Source organism: Zootermopsis nevadensis, unplaced genomic scaffold (assembly GCF_977971745.1).
Source record: "Zootermopsis nevadensis isolate Lab colony 2312 unplaced genomic scaffold, Znev_1.0 Znev_ptg000016l, whole genome shotgun sequence".
NCBI classification, from domain to species: Eukaryota; Metazoa; Arthropoda; class Insecta; order Blattodea; family Termopsidae; genus Zootermopsis; species Zootermopsis nevadensis.
In genome coordinates this window covers 13,974,154-13,990,083 of record NW_028259148.1, presented here as the reverse complement: position 1 = coordinate 13,990,083, position 15,930 = coordinate 13,974,154, and the positions used below count along the sequence as shown (strand labels likewise).

The 15,930-nt window shown below is 38.1% G+C and overlaps 1 protein-coding gene across 5 annotated transcripts in view; it reads right to left on the bottom strand.

Moving 5' to 3' along the window:
* LOC110837076 (uncharacterized) overlaps positions 1 to 15,930 on the bottom strand; it is a 42,722-nt gene that overhangs the window by 7,789 nt on the left and 19,003 nt on the right. Inside the window, exons 10-19 of one of the 5 annotated variants that reach the window (XM_022078879.2) lie at positions 15,590 to 15,835; positions 13,400 to 13,540; positions 12,418 to 12,537; positions 12,135 to 12,221; positions 9,416 to 9,553; positions 6,761 to 6,897; positions 5,317 to 5,491; positions 3,321 to 3,483; positions 2,220 to 2,409; positions 1,463 to 1,648 (exon numbers count right to left, since the gene is read on the bottom strand). In XM_022078879.2, coding sequence (XP_021934571.2) covers positions 1,463 to 1,648; positions 2,220 to 2,409; positions 3,321 to 3,483; positions 5,317 to 5,491; positions 6,761 to 6,897; positions 9,416 to 9,553; positions 12,135 to 12,221; positions 12,418 to 12,537; positions 13,400 to 13,540; positions 15,590 to 15,835 — 1,583 coding nt within the window. The remainder of the gene's footprint in view (positions 1 to 1,462; positions 1,649 to 2,219; positions 2,410 to 3,320; positions 3,484 to 5,316; positions 5,492 to 6,760; positions 6,898 to 9,415; positions 9,554 to 12,134; positions 12,222 to 12,417; positions 12,538 to 13,399; positions 13,541 to 15,589; positions 15,836 to 15,930) is intronic. The other 4 variants (XM_022078880.2, XM_087349936.1, XM_022078881.2 and 1 more) reach the window with 4 other exon arrangements.

Sequence of the window (15,930 nt, the reverse complement as noted above, 5' to 3'; positions counted from 1 at the left end):
CTCTACCTGTACACACGACAAACATCCATGGCTCGAGTGGGATTCGAATCCACGGTCCCTGCGACCAAGCGGCACAAGGCCCACGCCTCAGACCGCGCGGCCACTGCGGACCCCATGGATGACACAGGTCTACATAATGTTTTGGGAGTTGGATGTGATGCCATCTTTGGTTGAACACAGGTAAACGCTAACAGGGTTTGCTCCATTTTATAAATTACTTAATTGAAGCCATCAGATACAACACATTACATTTAATTGTCAAAACAAAATCAGATATTGAGATGTTTATTACCAAACATGTTTCGGCTCCATGGAGCCATCATCTACCTTTATTTAAATACCAACATATACTTGTCATTCATTGAGTAGTTTGACATAAAATCTGCTGCACTGAATTAAAAAGAATAAAACGGTCGAAAATTTAAAATATTGCCGTTAGCCAACCAGTATTTCGACATAAACATAATATCTTTAAGTTTAAATTGAATTAAATTAAATTATGCTACATTATCTTGTCAGCCAACTGGTATTTCAACACTAACAGTGATGCATCTAATTTTTAACTCTCCACATTTCAGTCATATCAAGTCAATGCGAGATATTTTGTTTGACACAATTCTATCAATAATAATCATATGCTGGCATTTCTATATTTGTGCGTTTAATAACGTAACTGGCAGATAATACTCGTGCACATTGTAATCAGCAGTTTTTCCTAAGGACCTGAAAAGATGATACTCTTGACAATAGTTTGATGGAGGTGAAACATGTTGGGTTATAAATAGCTAAATATCTGATTATTTTGACTTTAATTAATTTTTTAATTTATAGACATGGAAGGGATATTTTAAAAATTCCTCATTTTTATTTATTTTTTCTGTTTGTCTAGTGTCACTTTCTGAATGTAACGACAATGTTTAATGCTTACTTGTTATACGAACAACTGCTACTTCAAATTACCTACCAACCAGTACTCATGTGTGCAATAATTATATTCAGTTTTGTTGAAATAAGTTGTGGCATTTTCTATCCAAGATATTATGGTTTAATTTCCTCCTATACAAACACATGAAGTCTCAAGGAAATAAATTTAAAAATAAACACTTCTAGGAAATGCTTGTGTAACGCTATTCATATGATGAGAGTTTTCCCAGCACACTGATACGCACATTAAAGCTACACGTAAAAATGCCTCAGTTAACAGACTTACTGCGACCACAGAATACACGGAAAGGAAAAAGTGAACTGGGAGGCAAGAAAAATGCAAATAATATTGAAATGAATAATTAAATATTAATAATCTTAAGCCCTATATCTGGTGTATTCTGATATGTTTTGTGAAATTAATTAAGTTAACTGAGGTCACAATTGAAGATTCCTAGCCAAACGTGACTATGTGACCTCATTTGAGAATTGCTGCCATGATCATTACTGCCTGATGTGTCAGTGCGTCAGAACTTACGTTGACTTCAAGGGGTTCTCCTTCACCTTCGGCATCACTTGCATGAACTGTGAAACGTGTGTCCTCATATTTGAAGGCTCCTGCTATTGGATAAATTACTCCAGTTTCTTCGCGTATAGCGAAATGATCAGCCGGCAGCAAACTGTACCTTATTCTGGCATTCTCTCCCTCGTCGATATCCGCGGCCTGAACAAAAGCAGTCATACAACACAATAGGATGAAATATTTGCAGACTGTATGCAAAGAAACACTTTTATTTAAAAGTAGATGTGCTACACAGTAACTCAGACCTGTGATTCTAAACTCTTTCTCAGTCAGTGTATCGTTTGGTATCAGAGCGAACTTCCCTGCAACCTTTTCCAATGTGGACTTTATCTCCATGGTATGGTAAACATACAAAATGTGCATCATAAAAACAACAAGATAGTCTGATTGTGGGCTCCTGTCAGTACAGTAATGCCACTTCATGTTCCATAAAACACAGCAAATCTGACTAGTTGAATGATATTTAGCTTCTCAAGAATGACTTTTCTCCATGAATTAATTAGCTGCTGAAATTTCAAAAATTGTCACTCTGTCCAACATTGGACTATAATGCCATTACTTTAATGACTGTGTTCCACTGCCCCAATTTTGGCATTAATACAAGATTTCTCTGTGCCTTTTGCAACGTCCTCACATGAACCAATCTTACAAACTGTATCTGGTAAACCTAGATTCTGTATCTTATTCCTCTGAAGAAAGCATGAGTACGCACCTGGACCTGTGTTAAGAAAGGTGGCAGCAATTGCCTGGTAATCTCGGCGTTGGGGTAACCGACTGTAAGTGGTGATGCTATGGTACTGAACTCTGGACGGTTATCATTTTCATCTTCAATTTTAAGTACAATTACTGTCCTCAATGCATTGTACTCAATGCTGCCAACTTCATCGATTGTAGACTGCGGCCTTCAAGCAAGAACCGAACATTGATTTTATTTCATACCTGAATTAAGATTATTTCACTGCCTAAACCATACATGTAAAATGGCCCACCGATCATACCTGTCCATGTTGCTTGTTCACACATAAGAAGACGAAACTGCCGAATGGATTTTCACATATTCCAGTGGGGGGGGGGGGGGGGGGGGGGGGGGGCAGGTAACAAAAAAGCATCTTGTTTCTGTACACAAAAGTGACTTGGTAGGGATTCAAAACAAAGCTAATTCTCACATGGAGAATTTCCAGCCATTCAAAAAGGCCAAAGAACAAAGTTGCGAACATGTCCGAATTGTTACCTGACTTATTCATAACCTTTATTATGTTACGCAAACTGAACAGAGAGAACATAAGAGTGTTATCATGTAAATGCCTAAAGAAATCATGATGTGAGAGAACAGCAGTGTCCATATGGTGAAACTATGTAGCGAACTTAAGTGGTACCCTGAATATGGACGTAATATATTCCTCCAAAACACTAGTAACCAACCGCAAGAATACAATGTCACAGCCTGCAAGACCACAACCGGCATTTTCACAGCAGTAAAGACCTTAAATGCCATATCTAAAAAACCGATACTTGAAGACGGTTGGTCTGTTGAATTCTTGCAAACTAAATACTGGACAACAACGAGAAGAGGGATTCTCCAACTACTATGATAGCTGCCGACCCACAACCATCTTAAGCTCAACTTCCATGTACAATTTTTGGGTATGGGCATACATTGTGATGTAATTACCGATGAAAGCAAATTATTATGCGATTTCTCTCAGTTCCTTCCTATATCCTATGCCATCGTCTCCAGAAACCTAGTAGCAAAAGAGTGGGACATCATACTACAGACACGTACAAACATTATTATAACACTGCTTACATTTACCTTATATTCCAGAGATCAGATAATGTTTTTATTCCAGTACTGCTTTCACAGTTCACTTCAAGGTGTAGAATAATGTCAGTATTTGATTGGTCTGGGAAAAGGTTCTCATCCTCGCGGTCAATTACATTATTCAAGATAACCTCTTCACCAACAGTGAAGTACTCTGAGAAACAAGACATACTTAGTAAATTTGAGGTTATCATGGCAGCAAGCATGAGGATCGCTTTCTTCTGGGATGTAGTCTGGCAGAAGTTTACTGATGTTTCAGATGTCCTTGTTGCCTCCATCATCAGGAGGATGATGATAGTCAGCAAGTACCTCTGAAATGTTGATAAACTTCTACCACTCTACACAGCACAACAAACCAGGTGACAGCCATCTACGACAGACGTACTTAATTGGGTCCCTCAATCATGGGGCTTTATGGGCGTTTCTAGAAGGGTTAAATACGACCCCACTGCAGTTTTACAGACATTAGACCATCTTGGTACTTTAATACGAGACGCGTCCTCAAAGTAAGTTTCCCACTCGTCCCACAGCTAGCAAACCTTATATTGCGCGAAGCGACTGTGCGTACGTGATAGAGCAATGACGTAGCATGGCGCATGCACTAACGGCACTTCCCGCGTTCTCACAGTAGCATCGTTGCAGCTGTTGAAGATGGAGGTTCTTATTCCAGCTCCCGCCGACTGTGAAGTGCGGTCAGTGATAACGCTAGGCCGCACACGGCTCGACGGACAGCAAGTCTCCTGCAGGAGTTCAGCTGGGAGGTGTTTAATCATCCACCCTACAGCCCGGACCTCGCTCCCAGTGATTTCCATCTTTTCCTACACCTCAAGAAATTCCTATCCGGTCAGCGTCAGCGTTTTGAGAATGACAGAGAGGCGGAGATGGTTGTCACACAGTGGTTCCAATCCCAGGCGGCAGACTTCTACGACACAGGTATTCAAAAGTTGGTCCCACGGTATGACAAATGTCTCAGTTCCGGTGGCGAATATGTTGAAAAATAGCTGGACACTTGCTGTATCTGTTGCAATAAATATTTCCATGAAATTGTGTTTTGTTTCTGTAAACGGCCCCAGGGAAACTTACTTTGAGGACGCGCCTCGTAATTACTTAAAACTATACCAAGCACTTTCAACCCTTGCTACACATTTTGATAATGATTAATGGTAAATTATAATGCAAATTATCAATGAAATTAAATGTGTTTTCCACTTCTACGTTCTGCAAACAAGCTAGTTTCCTTACAAATTCCCCATGAGCGAAAAAGGTTAATAATTCGTAGGAGACTTGCAGGTTGATTTATGCTAACCTAATCCAAAATTATATTCAGATCAATTAGGCCTTCTTTTCTTTAGCTTATAAAATTCACAACTTTCACGAACAATCCAGACACTTCCTTTGTCTGCTTAAAAAATATTCCAAACTTTTTTTTACTTACTTTTCAATTTGTTTCACAGAACAATTTACAATAAATAACTTTCTCCATGTCATTAATTCTTATTCTGACATGTTTCAGGGCAAAATTTTCCCATCATCAAAACATCACTACTTATAACATATTTGATGACACTAACAGAATTCTAATTCTAATAATATCAATAAAATGTCTATTCTGTGCTAAGTGCATAAATCTACTAAAATGCTAACTGAATGTGGTGATCGAGTCAGCAACATTCCTGGTTAGTATTCCAGGCAAATGCCAGGCCATAACCTGTTCGCTCCTTATTCATTAATCATACCACCATTCAACGCTATATGGCCTATAAATATGAATTAAAGTTTTTGAATTCACATTCTTCATAAATCTGTTTCTCCTAGTAAAGGACAAATACAGCATATTCGAACGCTCTTACATACTTTAGACGGAACACCAATTAAAACAAAAATCAGAAAGAAGCCTACGTTTAGCAGTAAACATTCTTAAATCATTTATATGATTTTAAATCTAGTTTTGTTAACTCGCCAACATAAAGACCATCGAATTCCATACCTCTTGCCTTTTCGGGTATGACGCTTTCCAGCGTACACTGACACCCATTCCCGAAATCACATTTCTCCAAAGTGTAAGGTACGTTTAATCCCTCTTGAATACGTTTCACTGCAAGGGAATGTGTCCACTGAGAACCATTGCTACATGGCTGCAGATTCATCACGTTCAAATGCACCTGAACAAGGAAAGACGCCTTGAATTAATATTGCTCCATTTGCTCGAAACATACGTGTCATGTGTAAGTAATCCGCCTCCACCATTCATTCTTTATTTTTTAAACACCAAAAGGAGGAGGCAGAAAAAGTATCGTAATATCACAATAGATGGCCACGGTGGTCTAGCGGTCAGAACACTAGCCTTGTAAGCCTGGGGTCCCGGGTTCAATTCCCGGTGGTGCTCAAATTTATAACTTGTGTTGGGCAAGGCCGTGGTCTAGGCAACACGGAGTTTTCCTCCGGGGGCTTCTCCGGTTTCTCCGTGGCATCCCAACAATTACTCCACTCACACACAGAAGAAGGCAATGGCAAACCACTTCTGATCATCTCTGCCAAGAATGTATATATGTATGAGCAGGTCCCTGACAACCTGAAGAGGTTGGAAGGATCCTGTTCATAATATATGCACCTGTCGTCAGACAGAACACTACAAATAAAAAAAAATATCACAATATAAAAACAGTGGATAATTTTGTAACTGGGCAGTAGATTGATCGAGCTACTTTATCCAGGAAAAACAAATTATTTAACATGACTGTCCATGATGTGAGATTTGAAAAGTAGTTAATGTCTGCATGGTGGAGAAAGCTGAGTGACCTTGATGGGGTAATTGTGTAAAACTGCTCCAACGAACTTGTGAAGCTAAGAAGTCTTTGTTGAGCGGCGAAGCTGGACGGCTGCGTTAACGAGCCGGCTGTGGTGACACCGCAACCGAGACTGTACAAGTCCTTCTAACAGTTACGCGAGCATGCTTGAAATAAAATATACATCGAATCGGAAGAAAAATATGAAGTTGTCATAACTGAACAGTCTAGTTAACTGTGATTCATAGTCATCCCATATCACGTCATATCAAGATCTACTCTCCTACCATCATATATTCAAAGTTACTCCACCTAACAACCCACTAAGAGAATGGCCCATGGGATTAAGACGTGCCTTCGGGATGTGTTCGTATCAATGCTTCTTTTCTAGCTTTACGCCAGCTTTCCTGCATATGTTAAAATGTAACTGATTATTATTATTTTAGTTTTATTTTGTATACTTAGTAAGAATAACACATTTTAGAAGAGTGTTATTAAAATGTTACATTTAAGTTATGTGATCAATTCATTATTTCAATCTTCCGTGTTCTACAGTAAGTATCATTAGTAAATGCTTTGCAAAACTTAAATAAGAATAATCCATGCTGCGACTTCTACTGTCAGCAGATGGAATGTTTCTCGTACCCTTGTTCTATCATCGTAGAGGACTTCTTCAATCACTGTAACAGCTGTTACATAGAAGTGACCAGCTTCAGAAATATTCTGAGTCACATTTATTCTTCCATTCTCAGGATCTATAAAAAGGCTGTCGCTTAGAGATCCTGAAAAAAAAGAAACATCATAACTGCAGAAGCACCTTCAAATAAAGCAGATCTGACAATATGACAGATATAACTCATATATTTCCAGAAGTTTCAAAACTATGTTTGTGAACCCCACAAGACACACAAATTTCGTCACAGTCTTTGCAAAAAGAAAGTACTGGCGTCTTTTATGTTCAAGTCTCATTCTAAAAATATAAATATATAGTTGTTTTTAATAATTTATTTGTGGATTATTTAACAATACTGTCAACAGGTCAGATTAGACAGCGCTGAATGACAGGATGATAAGCGAATAACAAATTGGAACGGATGTGAAAGGAAGCAGAAACAGCCTAATTTATAACTGATCTGTCCACCTACTTTGAGGTCTCCCTAAATCCCATCTTGTTTGGTTTGCCCATTATTTAAAAAATGATTTACAGAACTACCATTATCCATACTTTGAACGTAATTATTACATTTGTGTCTTGAAGGTTAAGCTTGTCTAAAAAATATTTAGAATTTAGTCTGTACCGAAAAGAAAACACAGGACTTCACCATTACAAAGATCGACTTGCTAACGCTGTTTTAGGAAATAATCACTGTTTACAGTGAGAATAATACAAAATCAATAAATGCAAAATGAAGAGTAATTGGTTTTTAAAGTAGGTGGGGAAATATAGTTACCATTGAGCTTTGAGGGGTTAATCTATTTATTCAATTCAAAAATGTTTAATCTTCCCCTTACATGTTATGTTGTCTGTCAAAAACACCATCAATATGTCCAAGGGCCGAGATTTGAACCCGGGACCTCCCGAATACAAAGTAGGAGTGCTAACCACTTGGCCATGATATTCAGTTGGACTTACGTAAACGCTGCATAACTCAATGAGGGTGTTTCAGACCAGGATGCTCAGGAGAATATTTTGAACTAAGGATGCAGTGATGGGAGGTTTGAAAAAACCTACATAAAGAGAAGTTCCATAAAATAATTATTATATTTGTTTACCGTCAAATCACAATAAAATAGTAAGTTAAGATAATTAAAATGATTAAAATATCATCTTATGTTCCGTATCGAGCATTCGATTTACATCGGAACATTCACAACATGTTTCGGTTTATCAAACCGTCATCAGGTGTAAATTATAAACTTTTAAACTCAAATTACAATTATTTATAGTTTTTTTTACAATTTTATAATTTTATCATCTTTCTCAGTATATTTTATGAAAGTTGTGTTTAGATATTATTAATATAATATTATTGTTGAGGTGGTGTTTTTGATGTTTATATCACATCTGAACCGATTGCTATTTCATATATGACTGATATAAACATCAAAAACACCACCTCAACAATAATATTATATTAATAATATCTAGACACAACTTTCATAAAATATACTGAGAAAGATGATAAAATTATAAAATTGTAAAAAAAACTATAAATAATTGTAATTTGAGTTTAAAAGTTTATAATTTACACCTGATGACGGTTTGATAAACTGAAACATGTTGTGAATGTTCCGATGTAAATCGAATGCTCGATATGGAACATAAGATGATATTTTAATCATTTTAATTATCTTAACTTACTATTTTATTGTGATTTGACGGTAAACAAATATAATAATTATTTTAATTAATATCACAATATGACGCAGCTATACTATCTCAGAAGTTCCATAGTTTGTACTCTTTGCCAATGCTTTTTTCAGGTGATGTAATCAAAGAGGATAAAATGGCAGGGCATGTAGCAAGTATGGGACAGATGAGAAATGCATTACACACTTTACTTGGAATGCTTGAAGAGAAGAAACCAACTGGAAAACCTAGAAATATTAAGATATTAATATTAATATTATGGAAAATAGGGTTTGGGAGTATGGATTGGATTTAACTGGTTCAGGATAGGGACTGGTGGCGGGCTCTTGTGAACACAGCAATAAAAATTCAGGTAACGCATAATGTGTAGAATTTCTTGACTCACTAAGCAAACCATTAACTTCTCAAGAAGGATTCTGTTCCATGGAGTTAGTTGCATACCTGTCAAAGTTTTGCACAAAATATTGAAAGTTTTTCCAATCTGCCTGAACATAAGCTTTATCATACGCTAGTGTACTAGCAACTGTTCATATTGCCATGGCTGATAATTTCCTTTGCATAAAATTGCATACTAACAACTTCAATATGTGATTGGTAGAACTGTGAGATTTGAGGGTCTCGTGGCAATAACTATGTACATGGCTGCCTTCTGGGTTGTTTCGCCATGTAGTCTGGTAGAATGTACGATCTGAAGATTTCACGGCAACAAAGTATAATAAATTCTTCTCGGGCTACCAGCCGTGTCAGGTGGCTTAATGAATCCACCTTACACAGCTGGTAGCCTGAGAAGAATTTATTACAGTCTGGTAGAAGTATACTGATGTTTCCGAGGTACTTTCCGCCTCTATGAAACATTGGTAAAGTTCTACCAGACTACTAGGCACAACAAACCATACGACAGACATTTTCAATTTGTAGAATTGACTTACCATCCTCAATGTGATATTCTATTGTACAGTCATGACTGCAGAATGCACTCATTGTCTTTATGTATCCTATTTGTTGTGAGTAGACAGAAACTGCAGCATCTGGATCTCTGAAGCGAATCCATTTTTTTTCTGGAGGAGCTGTAAACACAAAACCAATAATTTGTTAGGATCAATGAATTTTCAAGTCTACTGACTCTTCTAAACTCTGCAAAATGTTGAGTACAGGGCAAATTGATCCAATGCTAGTATAACTAAGGCATTCTGTATTAACGCAATCCTAAATAGTTTTTACATAATTATGAAGGGGTTAACAAACTTTAAAAACTCCGCTAAAAATTATTTACACACAAGTGTTTTACGCATCAAGAATAATGGGAAAAAGAAGTACTTAAAAAGCACATTTTATTGAAAAGTGTAACAAAGCAGCATATAAGAATTAAAATAATTACTTATCTTCGCTTAATTACAAAATCTGTGATGCATTAACATGCAAAAATGTGTTTTACTTTGCTGTGTATAAGTACACATACACAGCAGACCATGCATGATTAAACGTTCTTTTGATTCAACAAAATGTTTCCACAAAGCTGCATATAAAAATTGAAATTAAGCAATGTTGTATAACAAAAAAACATTACTCCTGCCAGGAGCCGGGAAGTGACAGGTGTGTTCAACTTCATCAGTAAATGCAGTTGGGATAAATCTCTGTGCCTGAGAACCGTTAGGAGTAAAACGCAAGGGGGTCAGCAGATAATGAAGCACCCACTGGCCACACTATAAAAATGATTTTCCAGCAACAATACTTTGTAGCTTCCTGTATCATTTTCTGTATCGATAATGTCTCTGCTTTATGTAGTACGCAGTATGTGTGTGTGTTTTCCTTCCACAAGCCAGTAACACAAGCAAAGCCCCAATGTTGGTCCCAGGTACTTTACATGTACATAGTAGGCCATGACAGAAGTACAGTAGATCATGGATGACTAAACAGTCTTTTGTTTCAGGGCATAAAGCAGCACATAAAAATAAAAACTGTGTAATGTTATCTATAAAAAAATTAATCACGTCTTTGTTTAATTAAAGGATATACCACAATTTAATGCGGTGTAGTCTCATATATAATGTTATAATAACTGCTGCATTGTATAAAGTACATGTATATAGTATTATTATATTTATTTAGTGTTCTGTCTGACGACAGGTCCATATGAACAGGATCCTTCCATCCTTTTCTCGGACTGGGACCTGTTCATATACGTTCTTGGCAGATGATCCAGAAGTGGTTTGCCATTGCCTTCTTCTGTGTGTGAATGGAGTAATTGTTGGGATGCCACGGAGGAAAACTCCGTGTTGCCTAGACCACGGCCTTGCCCAACACAAGTTATAAAATCGGGCACCGCCGGGAATCGAACCCGAGACCCCAGGATTACAAGGCCAGCGTCCTAACCGCTAAACCACCTCATCTTATTATTATTTAGTGTTCTGTCTGATGACAGGTCCATATGAACAGGATCCTTCCATCCTTTTCTCGGAATGGGACCTGTTCATAGTAGCCAAATATTATTCCACAAGGCTTTCATGTTTAATCACCATCGACACTAATGCCATGTACAACAGAACTATACAATGATGCATAAAGTAAAGTAAAGCAGTCCCGCTACACGCCAAGTAGGCGCTTGGGGTGAGAGGAGGTATACGAGCTCCTCCCTTTCTTGACCTCGGCACTAGATGGGGGTGAGTGGTCAGCATCACGCCCCAGCTGCGCATTACCCCCAGGAAAGGTCCACAGTATCCATTGGATAGGAGGTTGGGTGGGCCCCAGAGCCAATCTGTACGCAGAGGCCAGAGGAAAAATCCTCTACCCCCATCGGGGATCAAACCCCAGTCATAGCTGGTCATTATACTCACTGAAGTATCCTGGCTAATATACAATGATGCATGCAATCTTTAATCCAGAATTTGGAAAAATGCATGTATTTTGGTATGGATTACATCTTTCCATCTTTCCAGTCTTGTTACACACACACACACTTATGATGCAGGTGGGAAAGAATGTTCCAGTGAAATACATTTTTCAGCAAGGCAATCTAATGGTAATTTCCTCAGACCATAATAATAAACTTTTGTGTTTCATAAAAGGCTGACAGAGTAATTTCTCAAGAGTCAGCTTGTTTCAGCACACAACAGAATGTCTCCTGGCCAAAAATTTAAAAAGTAATTGTGACAAGCACTTGCTACGGCAGTCATGTGATCCCTCCACCCCTCCTGCAGCTTCTTAATATCATCACCAGGATGTACACAGAGCTTGGTGCTCGGATTATTGGAACGTAGCGGTCCATTCCCAAACATTCTCGAGTCAAATTAAGATAAAAAGAAACATCGAAAGGCTTGTACAGCACTAAAAGATTTTCTCTGACCATCTGTACATCTATATAAAGGGAAGTACAGTGTGAATTTTGAATATCTGCTGTGAAGCTAGCAAGAAGTGAACTGCATAAGCACTAAATAAGCTGTCAAACATGCGGAGATTCAGTCATGAGAGTTGAAGAGTTTTAAAGAACATATTGAAGATCCTGAAGATAGAGGCAATGTTACATTAAAACATCAGTAACCACCTATGCAGCATCACAACCCTGAAGTCAACAGTCAACTTATATTGGGCACTTTATGCAGATGAAGCAGATTTTGCCCATGAAATAAGTAAGCAGACTTCTGTTTATACCTGTAACATCCCCACATGGTGCCAAAGGTGTTGTACTCTGGGCACATGGTGTTGACTCTTCTGTTGTTGTACTTTCTCCCGGCTCACCTAATGGAGAAAGATAAGCATATGCCGATGCAGAAATTAATGTGGCACCGTGACCTTCTAGATTTCTTATGCAGCATCAGCGGTATCAACGAGCTTCTAAATATTGACACTGCGTGTTTCTGACAGCATCCAGTGGGTTAATATAATAAGTTAGAAGCTGATGAATGACAGAAGGCAAAAGTAGCCCTAGTCATACCTTCTGACGTAACTTCAGTAGTCTGTGTTGAGTCTGCCGTCACAGATGAACAGTCACATGGTGTACATTCGGTGCTGGTGGTCGGTTCTGTTGTATCATTAGAAGCAGTTTCAGTAGTGCCTGTATAGAAACACAGAAACGATGATGCAGCTTCTGAATCTTCACGTCACTGATCTTCTTCAATCCATGGCTCCATACTGAAGTGTGCTGATAATTAATTATTAGTCTATGTTCCTATATGAAAAATAACTGTTCCCAGTTTCAGAGATGCTAGTCAGTGAATGAATCAATACAGAGTGGACAATCAACAATTCAAACTTCTCTAAAAAGCATTAAACTACACCCCTAGCCTACTCAATAATTAATTACTTTACATTTTGCATTAACTCAAAAATCCAACCTGATATTAGTCATCTGTATTTCACACCTCTATCCTACCCTTCACCTTCACACAAGCTATTTTTCATTTACTGTCTACTTGAAAACAATAAAAGTAAAGCTGGCCCGCTATACACCATGTGCACGCTTCGGAGAGAAGTTGTATAGCTCCTACTCATTCTTAACCTTAGCACTAGATAGGGGTAAGTGGTCAGCATCACGCTCTGGCCGTACTTTACCCCCGACAAAGGACCTCAGTACCCATTACATAAAAGGCTGGGTGGGCCCCAGAGTCGGTCTGAACACACAAACTAGAAACAAAATCCTCTGCTCCTGTCTCGAATTGAACCCCCGTCATCCAGCCTGTAGTCAGTCGCTATAATGATTGCGTTGCTCCAGCTTCCACTGTCTACTTGATCACACTTTATTTAAATCTGGGTGGATTTCCTCATTCATCATCCCTAATTACAGTACACATGACACCTGATATTTTTACAGGCCTGCTCCAACTTTTCCTTCAAACTGCTAACAAATGCCGCATTTGAGTGACTGAAAATAAATGAGCTATCAAATTCAATCCACGGTATTATTTCCTGTGATATACCTTCAGAACATTCTGTTGTCACAGAAGTGCAGTCACAAGGTTCAGACGGATCAGTAGTTTTATCTGTGCTGGTGACAGTAGTGATGTTTTCACATGGAAAATATGTGACTTCCGTTGTACAAATGCAAGCTTCTGTTGTACCTGAAGGAGAAACATACAGCTGAAGATTCTTCTTCCAGTTGCTAGCCTTCCTTAGTCTTCCTCAAACAACGGCTTCACTGCCGTTACTTTAACGAGCAGCACACAATGAATCTGTTCTTTGGAGGACCAACCCCGAGTTGTCTTACGAAATCCGATGAAGTGGCATGATGTTAAGATGGTATGTTTGTGACAATAAGTTTATGGATTAAACCACATTAAACAATCTTGCTGTAAAAATCTTAGATTGAACACTACATATTTTGGATCAATGATTTATATATCTGGCAAGGCAAATGAAATTATTGGATCTAAAATGTTTGTTGTTTTTAACGGCTTATTAAAGAAATGCTTGTATTATTATTTAAAAGTATTACAGAAGTTACATTCGTTAAATTCTACTAAAGAAATGGAATAATATTGTGAAAAATTGAAGAAATCATAAATATGAATGAAAAACGTTAAGGACAGAGAGAGAACTTAGTGGACTCTCAATTGCTTGGCCATCTCTGGATGTGCGCTTGAATTCGAAACAAATCCACTGTTACTAACAAGATCAACACTGACGCTTGAGGAAAGCTCTCGTCTTCTACACTAACGAAAATTGTTTATCAATAAAACCAATGGAGAAGCGAGAGATATTTAACCCACAGTCTCGCCACTTCCTTGGTTGATGCGACGTTTCTTCACTCACAGTCTCTCCCTTGGTTATGCCACTGACTCAAGGGGTTTAGCAATGGATAAATGAGCGGAAGATATCGAGTGGTCAGTTACTAAGATTTTGCAGAAAGTTGTCACACTCCCCTATTCCAGCATATGCTGCAAGACATTGAAATAAATTACGGGAAGTTCATAACAGCCAGATCCTGGCCAAGATTTCAACAAGACACCTTCCAGTTCAAGTCAAATACCGGGTCTCCAATTTATGAGGTTACGGTCGTGCTTACATTGCGTTATCGGCCGCTGCTGTTGACGTAGGCGGGACTTGTACGCGTGAGTCACAGGTGAGTCAGTTTCGGTGCAGCTAGTAACAGCGAACTACGAATATTTCTCGTCACTAATACATGTTATTACATTAATTGTTTTTACCTTAAGTCACAAAAGATGTTCAAAGTGACTTCCTTGTGCTAGCAAGCAAGTTTCACATCTCGTTAACATGTTTCGAAATACTCGACGAAGCTCTTCTTGGGAAATTGTCGAATATTTTCTTTTTGTGATTTAAGGTAAGAACAATTAATGTAATAACATGTATTAGTGACGAGAAATATTCGTAGCTCGCTGTTACTAGCGGCACCGAAACTGACTCGCCCGTGTCTCACGCGTACAAGTCCCGCCTACGTCAACAGCACCGGCCGATAACGCAATGTAAGCACGACCGTAACCTCATAAATTTGAGACCCGGTACATTACCACTGGGCTATATCTACCTCATTACACCTGCTATAACAGGACAACCACAATGTTATTCCCTTTTGTCTATGAATATCTGAAAGAAGTCAGAGATGAAATCAAGGAGACTACATTTTCAGTGGTATAGAACGAAACAATAGGGTTAAGAGAATTGAAGCTGGACTTTCAGATGAGGTACGCCACATATAAAATTTAAGTTTTTTGCTTGTAACTGTTTGACCTGTAGTTTGCACTTAAATATTATCCAGCTTCATGACAGAAGAAATAAATTATCTTATAATTCAACTGGGTCATTGGGGAATGAAACCGTGCCACATTACTACTGTCCCCTCTCTGTCCTGTTGGCATTTTTCATAGTATGCAAGAATATAAACTCCTTACATTTAGCGTATGAGACAAACAATTTTGTTTACATTAATCTTGTACATTTTATGTTATGGATTATCTATGAATTTCAACAGAATAACTTTTAAAAGGGCATGATTTCTCATGAAAACTGTCAAAGGCAGTTATCATTTCAATTTTAGTTTAAATTTGTAAAATTGTAAACTGTGATTAAAAATATGAATAAATGAAAATTAATGAAAAAGTGAATGATAAAAAAATTAAATATTAATAATCCCATTATATCCTGTAATATACCTGAAGGAAATGATGATGATGTGCTGGTAATGTCTTCGGTTGAACAAGGTGGGCATTCTACAGATTGCGTTGTTAATTCCGGACATTGCGTTACTTCTGTTGGGCAGGCTGGGCACGTACACATTAATATTTCTTCTGTGGTGACATCTGGACACGTTTGCACTGGACATTCAGTGGCAATTTCAGTTGTACAGGGCAGGTACACTGTTGTTGGTTCTGTCGGACACGTGAAAACTTCCGTTGTACCTGCAGGAAAAATGATCTTCTGAATTCCATTCTTCCTCGATCTTCAAATGGCTGCACGACTCATGCAGGTGCTTCTCTAAACAGCAGCTCACAAT